The sequence below is a fragment of the Fukomys damarensis genome, unplaced genomic scaffold, assembly GCF_012274545.1.
Source record: "Fukomys damarensis isolate Sample0158 unplaced genomic scaffold, DMR_v1.0_HiC HiC_scaffold_7, whole genome shotgun sequence".
Taxonomy (NCBI): Eukaryota; Metazoa; Chordata; class Mammalia; order Rodentia; family Bathyergidae; genus Fukomys; species Fukomys damarensis.
The window spans coordinates 43,143,354-43,165,480 of NW_022900919.1; the positions used below are offsets into that span (position 1 = coordinate 43,143,354).

The 22,127-nt window shown below is 41.6% G+C and overlaps 2 protein-coding genes and 1 pseudogene across 3 annotated transcripts in view; 1 reads left to right on the forward strand and 2 right to left on the reverse strand.

Annotated features, from left to right (window-relative positions):
- Positions 1-2,024, reverse strand: part of Tmc2 (transmembrane channel like 2) — a 70,796-nt gene extending 68,772 nt beyond the window's left edge. Inside the window, exon 1 of the mRNA XM_010611036.3 lies at positions 1,929-2,024. The gene's annotated coding sequence lies outside the window, so the exon portion shown is untranslated. The remainder of the gene's footprint in view (positions 1-1,928) is intronic.
- A 7,746-nt stretch (positions 2,025-9,770) lies between these two features.
- On the forward strand, positions 9,771-17,837 carry Snrpb (small nuclear ribonucleoprotein polypeptides B and B1). Of its 2 annotated transcripts, none has more exons than XM_010611035.3 (7): positions 9,771-9,898; positions 12,644-12,795; positions 14,523-14,634; positions 16,003-16,155; positions 16,607-16,745; positions 17,060-17,176; positions 17,745-17,837. In XM_010611035.3, the coding sequence occupies exons 1-7, from the start codon at positions 9,896-9,898 to the stop codon at positions 17,753-17,755; spliced, it is 687 nt and encodes a 228-aa protein (XP_010609337.1). In that variant the 5' UTR covers positions 9,771-9,895; the 3' UTR covers positions 17,756-17,837. The 2 variants fall into 2 exon arrangements, with proteins under 2 accessions (XP_010609337.1, XP_010609336.1); XM_010611034.3 differs by having other exon boundaries at positions 9,772-9,898; positions 17,060-17,185.
- On the reverse strand, positions 12,837-12,963 carry LOC117285246 (annotated as a pseudogene).
- Positions 17,838-22,127: the final 4,290 nt, after the last annotated feature.

Genomic DNA, 22,127 nt, shown 5'->3' on the forward strand with positions numbered 1-22,127 from the left:
GAAGAGAGGGAGGGAGGGAGAGGGAGAGGTTTCACCTAATTCCTTATTAGCCTGCTAACTTGTCCCTTCTACTATTTTAAGAATGCTTTGCCCATCTCATCCTCCTCATCAACATAATAATCCTCATCAACTTAAGATCCTGTCAGCATAAGTCACCCCATACTCCACTGATTACTGTGTATACCCAATACATAGTGGCTTGCCCAAAGTGTCTGTCTTTGCCCACTCTGGCATTGACCTCCCAGCCCCCCATGTACTTTGAAACTGTGTCCCTTTGACTTTCTTTCTTTTTCCCTTGCCCCCTCCCTAGGCAGAACTAGAAACTGTAGAAACAAAAAGCAATTTAAGCGCAGCTGGGACTTGAGACAGAGACTGATGGTAAATGAGAGACGAACATATCTTTTGGGAGTAATGGAAATGTCCTCAAACTGAGTCGTGCTAATGGTTGTTTAAGCCTAAATATTTATCAAGAACCACCGAATCTACAAAATGGGTGAATTTAGCCAGATGTGGTAGCTCATGCTAGTTATCCCAGAACTTAGTAAGCTGAGGCAGGAAGACTGCCACAAGTCCAAAGCTAGCCTGGGCTACATAATGAGTTCAAGGCCAGCCTGAACTATACAGCAAGATGCAGTCTCAAAAATAAACAAGTGAATTTTATCCTATGTAATTTATGCTTCTGCAAATCTATGAAGAAATTTAAGAAAGAATCTAGATTTTAAATTTGTAAATTTTCTAAATGAAATATCAAATGTTAAAAATAGATGAAAGGTGATCTAATATTTTCTTCTTCTATCTCTGGGTAATCTTTTTAACCTCTCAAGTGGCAGATACCCTAAGTTGAAAATCTATGTTAAGATGGCAGTTCTAAAATCTTCACTCTGTACTCTTGAGGAGCTCATTCAAAATTCATGTTCCTGGGGCACATTCCTCCCAACCTGTCACCAATGACTGCATCAATGTCTGGGGCAGTGGCAAGAATGTGAATTTTTCTTCTGTATATTTTTCACCTTTTCTCTCTCTGTCTCCCTCTCTCTCTCTCTCCTCAACTATGACCAGAGGTACATGGAATTAGGATTCCACATACTATAGCTGGATTGCAGGCAAGAAGACACTAGGCTTTAGATGGGCCCTAATCACAATTTAATTATGAAATGATTTCCCCCCCAAATTATATAGACTGGCTTTCAATACTATAGGTTTTCCTTTCCATAAATTCATATACTATAAATGGAATCACTCAACATGTGCTAATTCACATCTGGTTTCTTTCACTCAAAATAATGTCTTCGAGGCTCACCCATGCTGTAACATAAATTAATAGCTTTTTATTGCTGGATCATAGTCTATCATACTGATAGTATATCATATCATATTCATTCTTAAACATATGCATTGTTTCTAATTTGGGGCTATTAAAATAATGCTGTTGGGGGATGAATAAAATATATGCATATACAGATATGCCACTATTTGTAATATTTACTAAAAAGGGAATAATGCTGCTATATACATTGGTACAGAAATTTTTGCATGTACAGATGCTTTCATTGCTTTTGTTAAATTCTTAGTGAAATTTCTGTGTCATATGATACGTTTTTAAGAAACTACTTAAAAAATTTCTAAAGTGCTTGTACAAGTTTACATTCCTATCAGCAGGGTGTGGGGATTGCAATGCTGTTGAGACTCTTAATACACCTGTCATTTACAAATACTTTATTTCCATTTGTAAACGGGGAGGGGAGGAGCGGGTGAAGGGAGGGTAGGGACAAGGGGAAAAAATGAGAACCAAGACCTGTCATGTAAAGGTACGAGATACCAATAATGAATGTAATTGTACTGTATACCTAAAATGTACCAATAAACTCAATTTAAAAAATACAAAAAAAATAAAATGGCGATGGCCACAGAGATACGGGGATACTCACGTTAAGTGGGTTGTACCTCACGGTGCCTTAGCACAGAGACTTCGTCTTATCTAAGGAATAAAAACCTGAACCGAAACAAGTACGAAGCAGGACCGGAAATCTAGACCCGGAAGTGTTTGCGAAAGTTCTCGCAGAGGCTTCTGGGAAGTGTAGTCTTCCCGGATACTAGCCAAGGGAACAAGTCTCTGGCGACCCAACACCTTTTTCACATTGGGCATTTTACAAAGGGAGACAGAGACGCAGTCGTTATTGTAGTCACTGTCGTGGTAAATTAACCGTTACACGGCCCCCGAGTTGCTCCCTGGCAGCCAAGGGGAGCGGAGCCTACGAGGATCCTGGGACTCGGGGTTCTGGCTTAGGTCAGAGGCATGACTAAAGGCACCGACCCTGCTGAGCGGGGCCTACCTGGGTCGGGATCCTGGGCCCCAGGTTATCCTTAGGAGCGGTCGTGGGCTCTAGGTATCTCATTTTTGTGGGAGATGTGACCAGCACGGAATCCCCAAGTTCATGGTCATCCGTGGACCTTCCTTTCCTGCCTGGGATAGAGTGACCTGGAACTCTGATTTCTTTTTTGAAGGCAGTAGGATTATTTTTGGCCAGAGAATTCCTAATAGGGAAGATGGCTCTAGTCATACCTCTACTGGGGCTTTGGAGTTAAGTTCAGCTGGGACCAAGCAAACAAATATCCCTTGTGGTGGTATTGCATCAGGATGGGATCCTCACCTGGAACTCGCCTTCGCTGGAAACGCAACTCTTAGCTTTAGTAAATGAATTAAAGAAGGAAGAGTTAACATAAAGATGATTTGAGGTAAAAGATAGAAAAGAAAGAGGATAGACAGCTACCATGAGGTGGTAGGGGGCATTGGAGCCGAAAGCCCCCGAGCTTTATCCCAAGCTCATTTTATTTAGGTTGGCTAATGTCTTCCCATCCCCCAAGGGGTGTTGGTTTTGATCCTAACCTAGGCATTCCTTCTGGCCTTTTGGTTTCTTCCTGTCGTTTTGTTTATTTATTTATTTGTTTTTTGAGACAGGGTCTTACTATGTAGTTCAGACTGCTCTGGAACTCACTGTGTAGCCCAGGCTGGTCTCCAACTTACAGCAATCCTCTTGCCTCAGCCTCCCAAGTGCTGGGATTACAGGCATGCGCCACCATGCCCATCTGTCCTTTTGTAATGAATAAGTGAAAGGGGAAGGGCTTATAGGAAGGCAGCTTTAGACTCCTGTAAAGGGGACATGTGAACATGTGTGTACTATATTGATGTTAAAGTGAACATTTACACATGTGTGTCTATACGTAGGTGTGTGCATGAGAGTGTCTTACATATTAAATAAGAGTCCTTATCACCCTTGCATTTTTTTTGGGGGGGTCAGGTAGGTGAGAGGAGCTGGCTTTCCTGGTAATTGTATTATCTGAGGACCCTCAAGTCTAGCTTCTCTCTCCCTTTTTTTTGTCTTTTTAATTGCCCAAATTGTAGAGTCTATCTGTGAAGGCAGAAACTGCTTTTAGTAAGTTTTCTTATTGATTGCAATAGAGCTGAATGAGGCTTTTATCCTATCTTTCCCTACCTACAGGGTCCCTACTTTGAGACACCCATGGAATTGCTGTTTCAGGAAATGGTGGGGGTGGGTGAGCCTAGGGCAGAGTGGTGTTGTTTTTTGCCAGAGGGCTGTTTACTGAGATCTGGTATCTCCAAATGATTGTATAAATCTAGGGCTGACCATGAAATTTGATTAGGGGGGCTAGATAGGTCCCCAAGTGGTGACTGGTGGTGGTGGGAGGGAGGGAGGGAGGAAATCTCTGGTGAAGTGGGTGGAGGTAAACCTTATGTCATCAAATAACCTTGGGTGGGTGGGAAGATCCTGAAGTGTGTCCTGGGTCTCAAGTCCTCAAGGTTTTTAGGGATGAGGAGGTTTTGTCCTCTCGTGAGGGTGGACTGTACCACAATGGTTTGCTGATAGGCCGTCTTTTTAAAGGAGACAGGTCTGTTCTCAGGATTTGTTGTGTGGCAGAAGCCTACTCTACTTTGTGGCAAAGATCTGGGGTTTGGCTATAATGTGGATGGCCAGATCGATTTCCCCCTTCATGTCTGATTTTCCCTCACTTGTTCAGGAACAAACCTCTAGTTTGGAGCTACAGTGGCATTAGGGAGCTACAGACCCCCAAGGTCTCCTAACCAGTGATCACTTCAAGTTAGGAGAGAGAAACCCCACTCCTTGACTAAACTGAGACAATTACCCAGGTCCTCCCTAATCTAGAGTCCCACTAGACTGAACAACCTCTCAGATGCAAACACTGCAGGTCAGCCCTGTCCTCTACCCAGTCCTGTCCGGCACTCAAGTGGACACTGACTGTATCCCATGGTCTCTGCAGGAACCTAATTGAGGACATCTTTGGTGTCAGAGTTGAGGACGAGGCTTTGGCAGTTTCACCCCTCAGCAGATATCAGAGTACACAGAAAAGAAACTGTGGGTGCATGGGGAAAGGAAAGGATATAAGAAAGAGGCACACTGTCTTGGGGAAAAGCTTTTTTGGGAAAGGTGTTACATGGGCAGGGGTGGGGAGGATGTAAGATGCCTTAACAGTAAGTTTAACCTCCCAGACACAAAAGGACATACTTAGGAAGAAGGTCTGTGTGTGGGAGGGGTTATAGTTGAAGGTTTACCTTGATGGTCCTGTCTCACCTACATCTGAAGGTCTCCAGGAGAAATCTCAGCCCTCCCCCATTCTCTGAAAGTAAGGTGGCAATAGTAATTGAATGGACTTTTCCCCCACTGTTTATAATTAGATATAGTAAAAAAGTGGTCATTCATTAAGTTTTCTTTTTGTACATCAGTTCTCTCCCTATTTTCTTATCCTTTTGTTTGGTCTTGAATTCAGAACCCCTGTCATTCCTCCTCACTTTCAAATTTTAGAATGGTCTTTTTTTCATATTGGTTTTTGCTGAGTTTTATGGAGAAAAAAATAGGTGAATTGTGAAAAAATGAACATTAATTTTAGTATGGAAACATTTGACTCAGTAATTGGAATAGGTGGGAACTATGTAATCTGACAAAAAAAATTCTAGCAATATGACTACTTGGGGAGACAGGGCAGCACTGTGTATAATGACTACGTCATAGTCACCTCTGGGTTACAGAGAAGTTTGGGGCAGGGAGGACCTCTGAGAGAGCTAACACTGTGACAGCACTTGATTGTGAAATGAGGTAGGGGTTGCCACACATGGTGGCACACACCTGTAATCCCAGGACTTAGGAGTCTGAGGCAGGAGGATCGCCACAAGTTCGAGGTGAGCCTGGGCTGCATGGTGAGTTCAAGTCTGGCCTAAATTACATAGCAAGACTCTGTCTCAAAAAACAAATCAGGTATGGTGATGCATATTAAAGTGGAGCTAATTAATACATACAGACAAGTGTTGTAACATTATCTGTACATATATTTCTCACTTATGAAAAATAAACCTGGAATTTTAAATATATCTTTAATTAACTGTATATGTTTATTTGGGGGTAACATGATACATACACATTATGTAATATTTTCATCAGTGTAAAAAAATCCATTTCTTTAAAAATATATTGTGTTGGGCCAGGGATTTAGCTCAGTGGCACCGCGCCTGCCTTGCAAGCGCAAGGTCCTGAGCTCAATCCCCAGTACCAAAAAGGGGGAGAAAAAAAAATATATTATATATAGTGTTTAATGGTGAAAACACTTGCCCTTCAAGCTTTGTGGACTACAGTATAGTGGTTATCCTATGTACAGACAGCAGAATTTATTGTTCCTATCTAACTATACCTCAGTATCCATTGATCAGCCTCTTCTGATCCCTCCCTTAAAATAATTAAATGTTTTTTGCATCAATTTCTTTCTAAAAGAGAACAAAAAAAAATCTACAAGAGAACAGATGGTAGTGGATTCCTGGAAACATGAAATTCTCTTATTGCCTCGTCTTCCATTAGTAAATACCATATTATCTTATTTATTTCCTCCTCATATGCATGAAATATATAAGGAATAAAATCCATGTTCTCATTGTGTATCTAGTTTTATACTTAATTTGTTAATTTTAATATGGACTTGTTTTGGAGAACAGCTAAATTCTTCTCTTTAAAGTGAAGTTTGAGCCAGGCGTGGTGGCGCACACCTGTAATCCCAGCACTTGGGAGGCTGAGGCAGGAGGATCGCTGAGAGTTCCAGACCAGCCTGGGCTACATAGTGAGTTCCAGGTCAGTCTCAACTACATAGTGAGACCCTGTCTCAAAAAAACCTAAATAAATAAATAAATAAAGTGAAGTCTGAGATTGGTTGAAGCATGACACTTTAGAGTCCTAAAAAACAAACAAACAAAAAACTACTGAATTTCTAGAGTTCCATTCACCAGTGTTCTTAAAAAGGTAAAAACATTAAAAAAAAGATATAAAACATTGCTTCTGTGAATGTAAGGGCACAGCTAAAGGCTAGAAAAATCTCACAAAGCCAGATTATACAAGGGACAGGACACACTCTTGTCCATTGCTGTTACAGTCCACAAGGTGGATCCTCGAGTTATCCAGCTTCACACTCTGTAAGACAGAGTTGGCTCAGCAAGATGCTCACTGCTGCTAGCCAACAATTCCTGTCTTTTCCTTTACTTTTTGAAAGCTACTTTTTGGCTGGCAGGAAATAAGCTTCATTTTGTGAATTTTAATAATACTTAACATAGTTCGTTGTTCTAAAAACTGATAAAAATAGAAGGGCTTTACCTTTGCCTAAATCTACTAAACTGCCACCAAAACAGGCTTAATTGCTTTTTTTTTTTTTTTTTTTTTTTTTTTATTTTGGTACCAGAGGTTGAACTCAGGACCTTTTGCTTGTGAGGCAGGCAGTGGCACCACTGAACTAAATCCCCAGCCTGCTTAATTTCCTTTTTGAGAGAGAGAGGGCTCAATATATGACAATTTGAAGAATAATAAATTTTGCAATATTGGAGGTGTGCCTGACCAAACTAATAAAAGGGGTGATTAAAAAATAGGTTGAAGGGGCCAGGGATTTAGCTCAGTGGTTTTGCCACCTGCCTTACAAGTACAAAGACTGGAGTTTGATCCTCAGTACCCGCCCCACCACAGGTTGAATATTTAAAAATTTATTAAATACTCCTATTAATCCCCCTCAAAATACTTCTCTTCGCTTCGAACACACATCCCATCATTCTTGCCACTTTCTGAAGCAGTCCTAGAAGTCATCTTTTGTGTCTTTCTAAGGTCCGATAAAAAGATACAGTGAATGCTGCCACTGAGTGTCATCCAATGGAACGGCAGGCTCAGAATCACTTTCCAGTGTGTCCCCATCCACCTCATTCACTGGATGTGGCACCATTTGACTTCTGGCGTTTTCCCAAGTAAAAATGAAAATGGAAAGTAAAGCTTTTCAGGGCTGGGGATTTAGCTCAGTGGTTCCCTGCCTGGTATCCCAAAAAAGAAAAGTAATGCTTTTCAATTGATTTAGAATACTGAGGCAGCCACCACAGCAAAACTAAAGACACACAAAAAAAGGATTTCCAAAACTGCTTCAGAAAGTGGCAAGAACAATGGGATAAGTGTATTAGAAGAGAAGGGGGATATTTTGAGGTGGTTTAGTGGCAATGTGTCTTTTAGTGAAATACGTTTTAAAATTTAAACACTACGTTTTCCAGTTCCACCTTGTATTTCAGATCAGTTTTCTGCCTCATACGTTGACAAAAGTAAATACACAGGATGGATGGTCTGCAAGAGATGCTGCGGGAAATCTTGAGAATGAACAATAAAGTGAGAAGAACAGCACTGAGACTAAGATAAAATTCAGAGGTGTTGGAGTTGTCCAGGCAAAATTTATTGTGGAACTATGGTGATAGACACAGTTCTATCTAACTGCTGATCCTAGTGGCTTTCCCTGATTACCTAGGCAAATTTGTACCTCAACATTTCAGCAACCCGACCCTGCTTTATCCCTGCCCCCCGCATTAATGCTAATTTGTACACTTCTTAGTTTGGTTTATTGTCTTTCTCCTCGGAACATAAGCTCCTTGGGGGAAGAAACTGTATCTCCTAACTTGGCATGGCATTAGTAGGTGCTAAATAGGTATTTAAAAATATACACAGAAATGATATGTTAGGTGTTTGGGTAAAGGAACAACTGAAGAGCCAGGTAGACCAGTATTCCCATTCTGACTGCCGCCCTGTGCAAGCTAATTGATCTCTCTGAGCCTCTATGTCTTCATCTACGGATGCACAGAAATAGGCTGACAGAACACATCTCTTAGAGATGGTGTGAAGATGACAGAGCTCTGAGGGATTAGCTTTCCTTACTAGGTTTGAGGAGCAGCAAGGAGACCATTGTGACTGGAAGCTGAAGAATGAGCAGAATGTTGGAGATGAGGTTGGAAAGGAGTGCAGGTCTGGATTTTATTTCACAAGTGCTGAGAAGTCTTTGGGTGGTTGGGTGAAATAATCTGACACAACCCAAGCTCACTTTGGAAGGATTCCTTTGGCTATGTGAGAATGAGAGAGGAAGCAAAGATACCAGTTAGGGGCTCATTCAGTAATCCAAGCCAGAGGTGAGCATGGATGGGATTAGGATGGTAGCAGTGAAATGACTAGTTAAAACAATTTGAATGTGGGGATCCATATGACTTCCTCATGGGTAGATTATGAGATGAGAGAGTATGCTTTAAGTCTGTCACTCTGTCCTTTTTTTTTTTTTCTTAGCTGCAAAGGTGATCTCTGATGGAGAAATGATTTAGGAAAGAATGAACAGAATCAAGAATTCAGTTTTCAACGTATTAAATTTAGTGCACCTACTAGATAGTCATATCAAGCAAGTGATTGGGAATAAAAGCCCAAGAATTAGAAATGACCAGGGTTTGACAAATACATTTTAAAGTTCTGGGCATATGGGTAATAACTAAAGGTGTTGAGACTGAGATTCATTCAGTAAATATTTATTCAACACTGTGTGTTAAGTGTTCTAAGCATTATAGCAATGAACATACAAAAAAATTCATACCCTCATGGAGCTTCCATTCTGAAAGGGAAGGGGATAATGAACTAATAAAAGCATAGAGTAGTCCTCTTTTATCCAAAGTTTTGCTTACTGTGGCTTGTTACTTGCAGTCGATCATCGGTACAAAAAATATTAAATGGAAAAATCAGAAAAATCAATTCCTAAGTTTTGAATTGTGCAGTACTCTGAGAAGCATGGTGAAATAATGTGCCCTCTTGCTCCCGTCCTGCCTGGATGTGAATCATCCCTCTGCCAGCTTATATATGCGATGTATGCTATCCACTCGCTTGTCACTTGGTAGTCATATTGATTAGACTGTGGTATTGCAGTCCTTGTCTCAGTAGTCCTTATCTTACTTAACGGTGGCCTTAAAGCGCGAGTGTACAGATGCTGGCAATTGGGATAAGCCTGTATGGATAAGAGATACATGTTTGGTACCATCTGCAGTTTCAGGCACCCCAAGTGGGGGATCTTTGCCTTATCCCCACGGATAAGGAGAAACTGCTCATAAAGTCATGCTAGATAGCAATCAGTATTCAGAGAAAAGTAAGGACCAGTTAACAGAAAAGCAGGAGCGGTTGAAGAGAGAGCCTTGGAAGGTAGTAGGAAATGAAGACGGAGTAGTAATATGCCGGGGAAGAGGAACGAGGTGACACCAGCTACAATGCTATGAAGTGTGTGTCCAAAGAGAATGTTAAGATTCTGAGAATTTCAAAGCTGAGGTTAACATCGCCCCCACAAAACTCGCCACCACTCTTACCTTAATACACACAACTCCGCCCCGGGGTCGGAACTCATGGGCTCACGGTCGTCACCGGAAGTAGTGTTCTACCCGACTTCATTTTGCTGGCGGCTGGATTTCCGGTAGTGGCGGCGGGAAAAGGGCTGCTGTTTCTGTCTAGGCCTCTGAGAGACAAATCCGGCCCGAATCCGAACCATCAGAACCGCCACCATGGTAAGAAGGCGCGGGCCAGCGGCACTGGAGCTTCAAAGTCTACTGTGTTTTGGGGACCGTGGCGGATGGGAGAGGAAGCTGTGGGTTGGAGCCAATTAAGGAGGTGAAGACCCGGGCCGCGGCAATTCGCTCCGGGTGCCAAATACCAGGACCTTGTTGGGGTAGCGGGAGAAAGCGAGGGCTGGGTCTCCGTAGTGGCGAAGGTAGAGCCGTGGTACTGCACACCGCTGTAGCTGTAATGCATGGGACCCGGAGGCATTAAGTAAATATGTTGAGTGAATGTTATCTGAGATTTCGGAGCAGAATTATACCCTCAGAGGTTTAGGGAGGACATGATACAAGGTTCAGACTGGTGAAAGAGGGTAAGAGTCCAAGAAGGAGTTTGGAAAGGTTATGGTTCGAAACTACTTCCCTGCTAGGTCAGTGAATGAAGAGGAAGCAGGAGGATGATTGCGAGAGTTCCACTCATATGTGTAGCATACTTTCAAAGTTTGTGTATGTAACGATTCTCAGGCGCTGGGGCTACATCGAAAAATGTTTTATTTCTTTATTAGGCTTTCGCTTTCTTGTTGAGCACAAGGATACTATAATTCAGTGTGGAAATTAAGAACTAGACAAAATAACGACGAAGAGGGGTGCGGAGTAAGATTTTTTTTTTTTTTGGAATGATGGTTCCTGGGAGATTCCTAAAAATTGTCAGTTTTCTCAACAAAAATAGGAACTAAAAAACTCCAGGGCAAACAAGTATGAAGGGTAGCATGATTAAAAGTTGCTGCAGTGGAAAGGGAGAGGTAGAAGATGAGATGGGAGGTATCATGTTGATGATGAAGCTTGTCATTGAAGGATTTTAACTAGCAAAAGGATCTGAACCCAGTTGGGTTTAGAAAATTCTTTACCTGTTAAGTAGTGGATAAGAATGGAAGCAGGGAAACCTCATATGATACTGAAGAATTGACTAGGTTCCAGCACAGCTTTCCTACTGGTAAGACATGTCAGATCCTTAATCTCTTCCAGGATAAGTGGCTTCATTTGTAAAATAGGAATGATAATGGGTCCAATTTTGAGGATTAAATGATAGGAACAGTACTAATCACAATGCCAGACTATACAGTGAGGACCCAAGAAGTCTTAGCTATTACAAGGGAAATGAATGAATGGTGCCCAAAAGATCCTGTGTATAGAAGACCTTTAAAATGATCACTAATCCTGGCGTGGCATTGCATGCCCGCCTGTAATCCCAGCACTCTGAGGTCGGGGTTTGGGGTAGGGGAGTGGGCTGAAGCAGGAGGATTTTGGGGTAGGGGAGCAGGCTGAGGCAGGAGGATTGTTATGAGTTGAAAGCCAGCCTGGGCTACATAGTAAGTTTGAGGCTAGTCTGAACTGCATAGTGAGACCCTGGCTCCAAAAAAAAAAAAAAAAAAAAAAAAAAAAAAAAAAAAAAAAAAAAAAAAAAAAAAAAAATCACAAAGAGCAGAACCACATAATGTGGATCTTAAGCATAGTAGGCAGTATCATAGGGGATTCAGATTTCAGGTCCACATCTTCATAGTTTCAGGAATGTACTCAAAGCTCAGAAAGATGAACAGCAAGCAAGCATAGTGGGTGGTATGGAGAAGGCACTTGGATAAGTTAGGACTTGCCTACACCTGTCAGGCTGATGGGAAACTGATAATCAGGTGGTGTTTCTAAAGAACCAAACTGCCAAGGGCACCTGATGGTGATGTCTGTATGATCTATTTTAGCAAAGCCACATTGGAAGCCAGATGATAGAAGTAAGATACTATTAGGTGTCCAGAGAGGTTAGCACTGTGGCCACTGCAAGTTTACCTCTGTGGGTCTGGAAAACACACTAATTAAATTTTTGATTTGGAGAGTCCATTTTCCTCACTTCCAAGATGACCATCTCCTTCCAAGTAATAAGCTTCTTCTTGGTTGGATTTTAGTGCCAGTCCCACTTCAGCCCTTTGTTGTTTATTAAATTTGGATATCCAGATTGTCCTATAGCATACAAATCACATCCTCAAAACAGCAGCTGTTTTAATCTCTAGTATAAGTGGATTTAATTAATTTGGTGATATCCCTACACTCCTCCCTGAAATGGATATAATGTAGACAAAGGCAGTTGTAATATGAGAAAGATTTTTTTTTTTATGTTACTGAGGATTGAACCCAGAGCTTTCACACTGATTTATATCCCCCTGCCCCCTTCTGACAATGGGGATTGAATGCAGGGGCACACTACCTGGAACCTACATCCCATCCATCCCTTTTTTTTTGAGACAGGGTTTTGCTAAATTGTCCAGGTAGATCTTGAACTTGTGATCCTTGTGCCTCAGCCTCCCTAAGTGCTGGGATTACAGGTGTGTTCCACCACACCTAACTGAGAAAGGTTGACCTTTTTTGTTTGTTTGTTTTTTGAGACAGGGTCTCACTATGTAGTTGAGACTGACCTGGAACTCACTGCGTAGCCCAGGCTGGTCTCGAACTCACAGTGATCCTCCTGCCTCAGCCTCCCGAGTGCTGGGATTATAGGCATGCACCACTACGCCCTGCAAGAAAGATTGACTTTTAAGGGAAGGGAGAATAGCAGATTACTGGGCTGACTTCTCAGAAAAGGGCTATGATAAAAGTCAGCTCTATCAAAAAGACACATGGAAAATAAGGCTACAGTGAGAGAATTTAGGGAGGACCCAAGAGTTTGTGTGTCCAGAAGGACTAAGTCTTATCCTTGCTGCTTTCTTACAGACGGTGGGCAAGAGCAGCAAGATGCTGCAGCATATTGACTACAGGATGAGGTGCATCCTACAAGATGGCCGGATCTTCATTGGAACCTTCAAGGCTTTCGACAAGCATATGAATTTGATCCTCTGTGACTGTGATGAATTCAGGAAGATCAAGTGAGGAGTGGGCTGTTGGGGGTGTGTGGAGAAGTGGATTGAGTGGGTGGGCCAAGCAGCAGAAGGTGTTGTAGCTAGTTGGCTCTTCTCTGTTATGCTTTTGAGAGCAGATGTAAGTGGGGACATTGAACACTACACTTGATCTTAGCCAAAAGGCCGAGAAGCGATGGTGGGGACATTGAACACTAAGAAATCTTAGTTTATCAAGCCTGTCTAGTTCTAGCAAAGTACAAGTTGTGAGGAGGGCTGCTAGACTTTTTGTTTCTCTGACTTTGCATGCCCCTGGGTACTGGGGTAAAGGGCTCTCATGTTCTCCCCACAGGTGTGAGGGGGGAGAGCTTGATTTTCTGGCTTCATTACCTATTTGTAAAGCTGTAGCCTAAAGGGCTCTCCCAATGCAGCCTGGTCTGAAACTGCTTTAAGAAGCCTCTGACCCTCTTCAGGGTAAGTGCTCTGCTCCCCATGTTGATTTGGGGCCAGTGATTTTTGTTGGCATTTTAGAAACATTGGAGGTGTCTTCTGCTTTGATACAGTTCCATAAGTTATTGGTTAACTCCTTAAGTATAGTTGATCATAAGCTTCTGGCCTACAAAATTAAATAGTCTAGCTTTTTGTTCTGTTTTATATTTAAGATACCTTGAGGCCTAAAGAGATTATGTGACTTTGTGGTCATATGTATACTCTTTGTCCTATGCAGTTTCCGTATTATGTTGTCCCTGACTGAATTTCCTTGGATATTTTTAAGGGACCTGTTGTTTTCTTTTGTGGTATCAGGCTAAGAAGTATAGGATAAAAAATGCAGAGCTGCCTGTGCCTAGTATGTATTAGAGAAAAGCCAGAAGATCAGTGTGAAACTATTCCAGATAGTTCCCTTCTGTTTTTTATTTGTTTTTTTCTTTTATTCTTCCTGTTTTTAAAATGAAACTGACTTTTATTCTGATAAAAAATATTTATTGGAAAATTTTAAAAAATTAGAAAAAATTGAAATGCCCATAAGCCCCCCATCATGAACATGCTTATTTAAAAATAAGAAAATTTGAGCTGAAAAAAAAGTATCCACAGAAAACCAATTAATAGTATATAAAACTTCATTAAAGTGAAATCTTTTAATTTTTAAAAAAAATCAGAATATCTTATTTATTTTGAGGAGTTTTGCCTTTGCTACCTATAGTCCACCCTTTTCCCTTATCCTTTTGCAGTTATTTTTCCTCTTTTGCTGTTTGGGAGTTTGTTTTTGTGGTTTTGAGGAACTGATGTGAACAATTCATCTTCTCTGTGAAACTTCTCTTATCTTTTTCTTTATCACTTCTTTTATTTCTGAAGTGAGGTGAGGAACAAAAGTAGAGGCCAGTGAGGTTGAATTGGTCCTGGAAGGACATAAGTGGGGTGGGTGGGATTCACTTGGGGAGTTGTGGATGCCTCTTGGCTGAAGGAAAGATCTTTGTAGTTGGCTGTAGGAGAACATGAGCCAGGGCTCGGCTTTTCTGCCTTTGTCCTGTCCTTTGGTCTGTGTGTCCCATGGAGTTGGTAGGAAGCAGGTAGATAGTCACTTACGGGGTCATGCACTCAGCCTGTGGAGAGTGTCCATAGGATCGGTCTTGGGAAAGTTTCTGTACTGTTTATTAGGAGAGAGTATAAAGCTAATCTAGGAGATGTCTAGGCAGGTGAATCTGAACTTTACCCATCCTCTAATTCTTGCTTTTTTGTTTCTTCTAAACCTACTTTAGGCCAAAGAACTCTAAGCAGGCAGAAAGGGAAGAGAAACGAGTCCTTGGTCTGGTGCTGCTTCGAGGGGAGAACCTGGTCTCCATGACAGTAGAAGGACCTCCTCCCAAAGATGTGAGTCTGAGCAGGAAGCCTGTGGAAGGTAGACTCTCCCATGAGCCAGGCTTTTTGTTAGGTTCTCTGCATTTCATTGCCTTTCTTACAGGAGTTCTCTTGAGTTTGCCCCCTTTTACAGGTAACAGATGGAAACTTAAAAGAGTAAGAAATGGAGCTAGGAGTTGGGTTTTTCTGAATTTAAATGCTCCCTTTTTCCTCAGTTGATACATGTAGTCAGTGGAGAGATAACTGAGGCCAGCTGCATCAGTTCTTAATGTGATGGCAAAGTCTAGGTAGAACTTAAAAAATTTTAACTCCGAACAGTGGGATACATGTGTATTTTATTTTGTACCTGTTGTAGTTATAACAGTTGTAATACTGAGCATTTGTTGTATACCAAGCATATCAGTATTTTGTTTAATCCCTGTAATAGTCTTTTGAGATAAATTATCCTTACTTATAGGTGAAACAAACGAGTTTTAGTAACTTGTCTAACATGTCACAACTAAGTGGTGACATTGACATTCGATCCCAGACAATCTTGGTTCTATAAACACCAAGCTAAGTTTATAAATAAGGCAAGCTGGAGAGAGTCTAACCAAATTTGTTTCCCCTTTTTTCATTTTAAGACGTTGTTAATCAAGAGTATAATTTTGCCTTTTTATCCTTTTTTTTTTTTTTACTTAAACATATGGCATGCATGTTATATTTTCTATGCTTTTTCACTTAACATAAATGTTTTTTTCTTATACTAGTTTTGTAAGTCAGGCTAATGACCTAGTTATACCTCCAGTGAGTACAAAGGAGTTTATCCCAGTCATTTCCTTTTTTTTGGCTCTTATATTGTAACTTTTTTTCAGTTATAAATGTCTAAGCGATGTTACCATATATTTTGGTTTGAAATACATGCACATGTAATGCTTAATACATTCTTCCAGTAGAATTTGTTTTATTACGATCCCATTGTTTACAGATAAGAAGACTAAATCCCAGCATTGTGGCATTATTTGCCCACTGTTACGTAGGAGGTGAGAGTTGGGAGTGGATCTCATGTCCCTTTATTTCCAAGTCAAGTTCTCTTGTCTATTGAACCCATCTGAATGGAACCTAGACCTTTGGTCTTGGTTTAATTTTCATAGGAGTGCATATGGGTGGTTGAGTTGTGACACATTTCTCTAGTCTTTATTTCTAGCTTGCTTCAGAAGTGACCTTTGGTCATATATTCTTGGATGGGGGAAGAATGGTTTTAGCACATAGGGGCAGGTAGTATTACAAGCTATTTTGATGCCTTTTAAGTCTGAGGGAATCTCTTAGCAATGGTATTCCAAAATATATTTCTGATTCTGTAAGCCACTGAGTATTTTAGCTTGTTTCTTTATTTTTCAGACTGGCATTGCCCGAGTGCCACTTGCTGGAGCTGCTGGGGGACCAGGAATTGGTAGGGCTGCGGGTAGAGGAATCCCAGCTGGTGTTCCCATGCCACAGGCTCCTGCAGGACTTGCTGGGCCAGTCCGTGGGGTTGGTGGGCCATCTCAACAGGTGAGGAATTGGTGGAAGGGGATCATCTTCTGATTCACTGTGTGGGGAGAGTCCAGAATGACCAGTCCATGGTGATTAGGCTATTCACTTCTATTAAAATGAAGAGATAGACAAAAGGGATTTTGGCTGACTCTATTTGAACAAGGTGTTTCTCTGGCAACATTGAATGTACTTTCTGATAATCTGTCATCAAGTTCTATTTGAAAATGTAGGTGCCTTCCCTAAATTGAACTGGGTACTCTTAAACTGAGGCCTAGAAAGTGGGGCAGAATTGGTCATTCACATTTGACCTTTCCTGACACTTGATTTTGGGTAGGAATTCTGATGCCATGGATTATAGCTTTAGGGAATTTGGTATCTGCTAGCCTTTTACCAGATTGGGGAGGTAGGGGAGTGGAAAGCTGCATTGCTCTGTACTGTTCTCGCTTTCTTCCTTCTTGTACCCTTTTAGGTGATGACCCCACAAGGAAGAGGCACTGTTGCAGCTGCTGCAGCTGCTGCCACAGCTAGTATTGCAGGGGCCCCGACTCAGTACCCACCCGGCCGTGGGGGTCCTCCTCCTCCTATGGGCCGAGGGGCACCCCCTCCAGGTGAGGAGCCCATGGGGAGACCAGTGGTAGTGGTACAAGATGAAGTAGCTGGATTCATGATGAGATAGCACCTTGACTGAAACTAATGATGTATTTGTATAATGAAGCAGGATTACTCTGAGATCCGGCTTAGAACTTGCTGAACAAAGAGCCATTCATTGGGAACCCTGGCTCTTTGACACAAGTGCCAGTTTATTAGGAGAGGCTAAGAGGGTGGAATGGTCTATTTTTGACTTGGTGGACAGCTTTGTATGTTTTCTGTTACCTTTTCAAACAGGCCCTTGAGCTATATTCTTGGGGTTTTTCTCTTTTAGGCATGATGGGCCCTCCTCCTGGCATGCGGCCACCCATGGGTCCCCCCATGGGGATCCCTCCTGGACGAGGGACTCCTATGGGCATGCCCCCTCCAGGGATGCGGCCCCCTCCCCCAGGTATGCGAGGTAAGTTTCTGTTGCAGTGACTTTGTCTTCCTTCCCTAGAGCTTAATAGGATGGGAAATGGAGGGAAGATTGGGTTTATTAGACCTCATCCTCTGGGCTTTTGGGCCTTAAGCTTAGGGAAATGAACTCCAAGGTACTACTCAGTGCCATTAGGGCACTGAGAAATAATGCATTGTAAGGATCTCCAGCAGAGGATATGAGATTGCCATGTGTCCTGGGTTTGATAGTGTCTAGTAATGAAGAGGTACTCTGGGCTTTTATTTATTATGTATGCCTTTTTAACTCTAGTTTGAGAAATGTTGAGATGGTACCCATATGGATAAGAAAATAGGCCCAGAGAGAGCTTGGCATCCTGGCTGTCAGCCTTGTTTTTTCCACCAAGCCACAGCCATATTTAGTGACCCTTGTTTTTCTAGTTGGGTTTTCCAGGTATAGGAACCCAACAGCCCCAGAGAAGTCCCTTGATTGCTTGATAAATGCTGGTGTGGGGGGGTGGATGTGGGGGTGGGGATTTAAATTGCAGATCAGGCACTGACTAAACTTCTTACTCTTACTTCAGGCCTTCTTTGACCTTGGCCAGAGTTTCGGAAGTAGCAAGTAGCTCCACAGAAGCGTGGGTCCGATTCCCCAGGGCCACGTTACCACAGACCTGTTTGTTTGTTATGCTGTTGTTCCCGGAGTCTCACCGGATTGTCTGGTTTCCCTTACAGGGCCCCCTCCCCCGGGAATGCGCCCACCAAGGCCCTAGACTCATCTTGACCCTCCTCTGCTCCTTCACTGTTTCCTGTGAGGCTGTACATAGTCCTTTTATTTCTTGTGGCCTATGAAACTGATTTATAATAAACTCTTAAGAGAATAGTGTAACTGCACCTGATGTATCCATTTATTTTAGAAAAACTTTGATATATTTGGTGCTTAATAGAGTCAAGAAGGGTCATCTTTAAAAACTAGCTCTAATTTTAGCTACTTCCCTGTAAAATACATTTATTCCTATATACTAAGATTTACAAAATGAAACTATAATGAGACATTTCCCTCAGACTGTGAAAATCAGTTTGTTGAAATAAACATTCATATGTTCTTGGTCAGGGTATATTGGTACATCCACTTGGGAAGGCACTCATTTAGATAGCTCCTTGGGCAATGCTTTATGAAGCAAATGCTAAAAATGAAAACTATGCAGAGAGGAAAAGTTATAGTATTTTCCCCCAGGGTCAAACATGTATGTAATTAAATACTATCGAAATGTACAATGTCTGTGATTTCTTCACCCAGAGTCTGTTGAATTGAAAACATGGTCACTGAGCAGTACTCTGGGGTACAGGAATAAGGTCGACACTGTTAAGTTGCTATAGAGGGGGAAGATAGTTCTAAATATTTAGCAGAGGAGGTGTTAATAGAAAAAAGTGGTATATCACCAAGGTGTTGATGGGTTTCTCAATATACAGTCAGTCAGTTGAACACACTTAGCAGGAGACATACAGACAAGGCCTTTACAAGATTTTAACAGTCTTTCATTAAAAACAAATAGGAAATTAGTATGGAATGTTAAAATACTGCAGAGGGCTTTATGAAAAAACTTAAAAGCTAAAATCAAAATAGTGAAAGACTGGCTGGGCTTAGTGGTACATTTCTATCCTGGCACTCTGGGAGACCGAGGCAGGCAGACCCTAAGTTTGATGCCAGCTTGGGTGACTTAATGACTTAGACCCTGTCTCAAAAAGAGCTGGGGATGTAATTCAAAGAGAAGGGCAAAGTCGCTGGGTTCAATCCTTAGTACCATCAAAAAACAAAGCAAACAAATTCTGAAAGCTTTTCCTTTATGATAGGACAAGTATTCTCACTGCTGTTCAATGTATAGGAAGTTCTAGCTACAGCAGGTTGCCAAGAAAGAAGAGAAGGTGGTTAAGTAGGAAAGGCAGAAGTAAAACAAAATGCACAAAAATCTACAAGAAAACTATTAGAGCTATTGAATTTAGCAAAGTTGGTTAAAGACACAAAAATCAACATGGCAGCATGAAACAAGGAAAAAATTCTTGGAACAACCAGAATACAATTATTTACTATCTCTAGGATCAATACCTAAACATGTAAAAGGTTTGCCATCATTGCACTAGGATACCAAAACCACTAAAAATAACTTGGTGGCAATATGGAGAAATAGGAACCTTCAAGCAATGCTGCTGAGAACAAAATAGTGTGGCAGATGGGGAAAACAGGCACTTCCTGAAAGCTGAGCAGTATCACTGTGATTCAAGAGTTCCACTCCTGAGTGTACTTTTTGTGGTATTACATGGAATATAATGTCCCTGGTTCCTATCACAAAAACATCTGAGATGTTTGGAATTTCTTGGAAGTGTCTTGTAGTGCACCCCTTTGTAACACAAGAGTTGGTGTTACTGAGGTGACTTAGGATGGGAACTGTCTCCCCTTTAGAAAGATCAAGCAGTTTGGAGTTTAAGTTCTTGGTGCTTCCATCCTTGCCCACTAGCCTCTCGGATGGGGCGAGTGGCTGGAGATTGGGCTCTCCAAACTTGAGTGAGATTTGCTGGGTTGAACCCTGGGAGGGTCCTGTGCCTGGAGAAGGCAGGAAAGCTTGAGTCCCTTCCCCCATCCCTTGCCCCGTGTACCTCTATCAGGCTGCTCATCTGTATCCTTTAAAATAAATATCCTTTGTAATAAACTACAAATGTTAAGTGTTCCTCTGAGTTCCGTGAATCATCCTGGCAGATTCCCAAGGTGCTAAGTGGGAGGTGGGTTGTATCTGGAGACTTTATAGATGGTGTGTCAGAAGCACAGATCCCAACCATTGGCTGGGTGACACCCTGTAATTGTTATGAGCCTGTCTTTCCATTGGCTGGTATGTGGCAGCAGCATTCACTAGTTTGATTATACCTCATAAAGACAGGAAGGAAAGATTTCCAGAACTTCATCAAAAAGGTGGGATAAGTGTGTTTGAAGTTAGGGGGAATATTCTGAGGGGGATTAATGACAATGTGTGTTTTGCTAAAATGCATTTCTAAATTTAAACACTTGCTGTATTTTTTGATCATCCTTTGTGTTTTGAGGTATCCTTTAAGTTGGGTAATCTGAGCTGTTTTGCCTAAAAATTCTTTGAATCCTTTAAATGTCTTCATCTAAAGTCAGGTTGCTTCCCACTTTATCTTATCAGTTAGGTTAACTTTATTTATTTGGATAATATTTTAAATATTTGGATATTTATTTATTTGGGATTGAACTCTGGTTCTTGTACTTGTGAGGCAGGTGGTGGAACCACTGAGCTAAATCACCAGCCCCTACGTTAACATTTGGGTGTGATGGCCCTGTTGTGTGTGGGGAAAAACCCAAGTTTACGGAGTAGAGATACAGATAACCTTGGGTAATCGATTATGTCCTGAGTTGCAGTTTTCTGAAAAGTACAATTATAACTTTCTGCTTTCCACTTACTTTTATTTGTTCTATCCTACCTCACATATAGGGTGATGAAAAAGTTTTGAAACTAGAGAGCTGCACACATTGAATACACTAAATGTTGAGTTGTAATGCTTAAAGGAAAATGTTTAATTGTTGCTAAGTGAATTTCAACTCAGTTTTAAAAAGAAAGAAATAATTTCTTCTCAGAAAAACTTGGCTAAGGCTTTTCCCAGTGGAGGGAGGAGCTGAGCAGAGATGAAGCTGTTGCTAGGTATTGGAATAAGCAACCTTCCTCCCGCCCAGGACTACGGATTGAACTCAGGGCCTTTGCACTGAGTTACATTCCCAGCCCTTTTAAAATTTTATGTTTTGATCCAGTGTCTTGCTAAATTGCCTGTGTGAGGCTTGAACTTGTGATCTTTCTGTCTCAGCTTCCCAGAGTGATGGGATTATAGGCATGTATCTCCACAACAGGCCGTAGATACTCTTCTTTTTACCCTGTGTTTTAGTTTGGATCTGGATGTCCCCTCAAAGCCTCATTCAGTCAGAGGTAGCTGAATCTGGAATGTGTGATGCTGGGATTAAGGGTATGTGATTGCTAAGCCACTACCCAAGAGTGAATGGGTTAGCCCCACCCTAATACTGGTAGTCTAGATGGGATAAAAGAGGCAGACTCGGTGAAGCTCTTTCTTGTTACCTTTGCTACCTTGTGCGTGCCATGTTGTTTCGTTTTCTTTTTTTTATTTTCTGAGACAGGGTCACACTATGTAGTTGAGACTGACCTGGAACTCACTGTGTAGCCCTGGCTGGTCTTGAACTCACAATGATCCTCCTGCCTCAGCCTCCCAAGTGCTGGGTTTTAGCCATGTTTCTACTCTACTGTGCCATGCCAGTTTGTCATTCCTGCCTTGAAGTCAGTGGATTATGGACTGAAACTTCTATGAACTGTAAGCCAGATAAACCCCTTCCCTTTTAACTTTGGGTATCAGGTATTTTGTCTCAGCAATGAGAGAAAATGAACACATCATCCAAATAACAAGTATAAAGACACAACACAGAAAAATGTAATTACATATTTCCTAGAGATATTTTTTTGTGGGGGGCTGATGTTGAGACAATCTCACTGTGGTCTCTCCAACTCACAGTGATCTTCTTTCCTCAGCCTCCAGAGTGCTGGGGTCATAGATGTGTGCCACCACACCTAACTTGCCTAGTGATTAACAAAGTCAAAATCTTGTATACTCAAAAATATTCTTGAAAATCAATCAAAACACTTTATTTATTTATTTACTTTTTGAGTAATAGGGATCAAACTTGGGCACTTGCACTTGCGAGGCAGGCAGCAGAACCGCTGGGCTAAATCCCCAGCCCTGAAACTCTCTTGAAATACACTGTATGTGTCTTTGAATATACAACCCTTTACAGAAAAACTTGAGGCTGACTGGCTTTTGAGGGCCACTAAGAAAGAGCAAAAAGGAAAAGTTTATGATCAGACTTTCAGATTGAGGCTTTCAGACCATTTTTTATA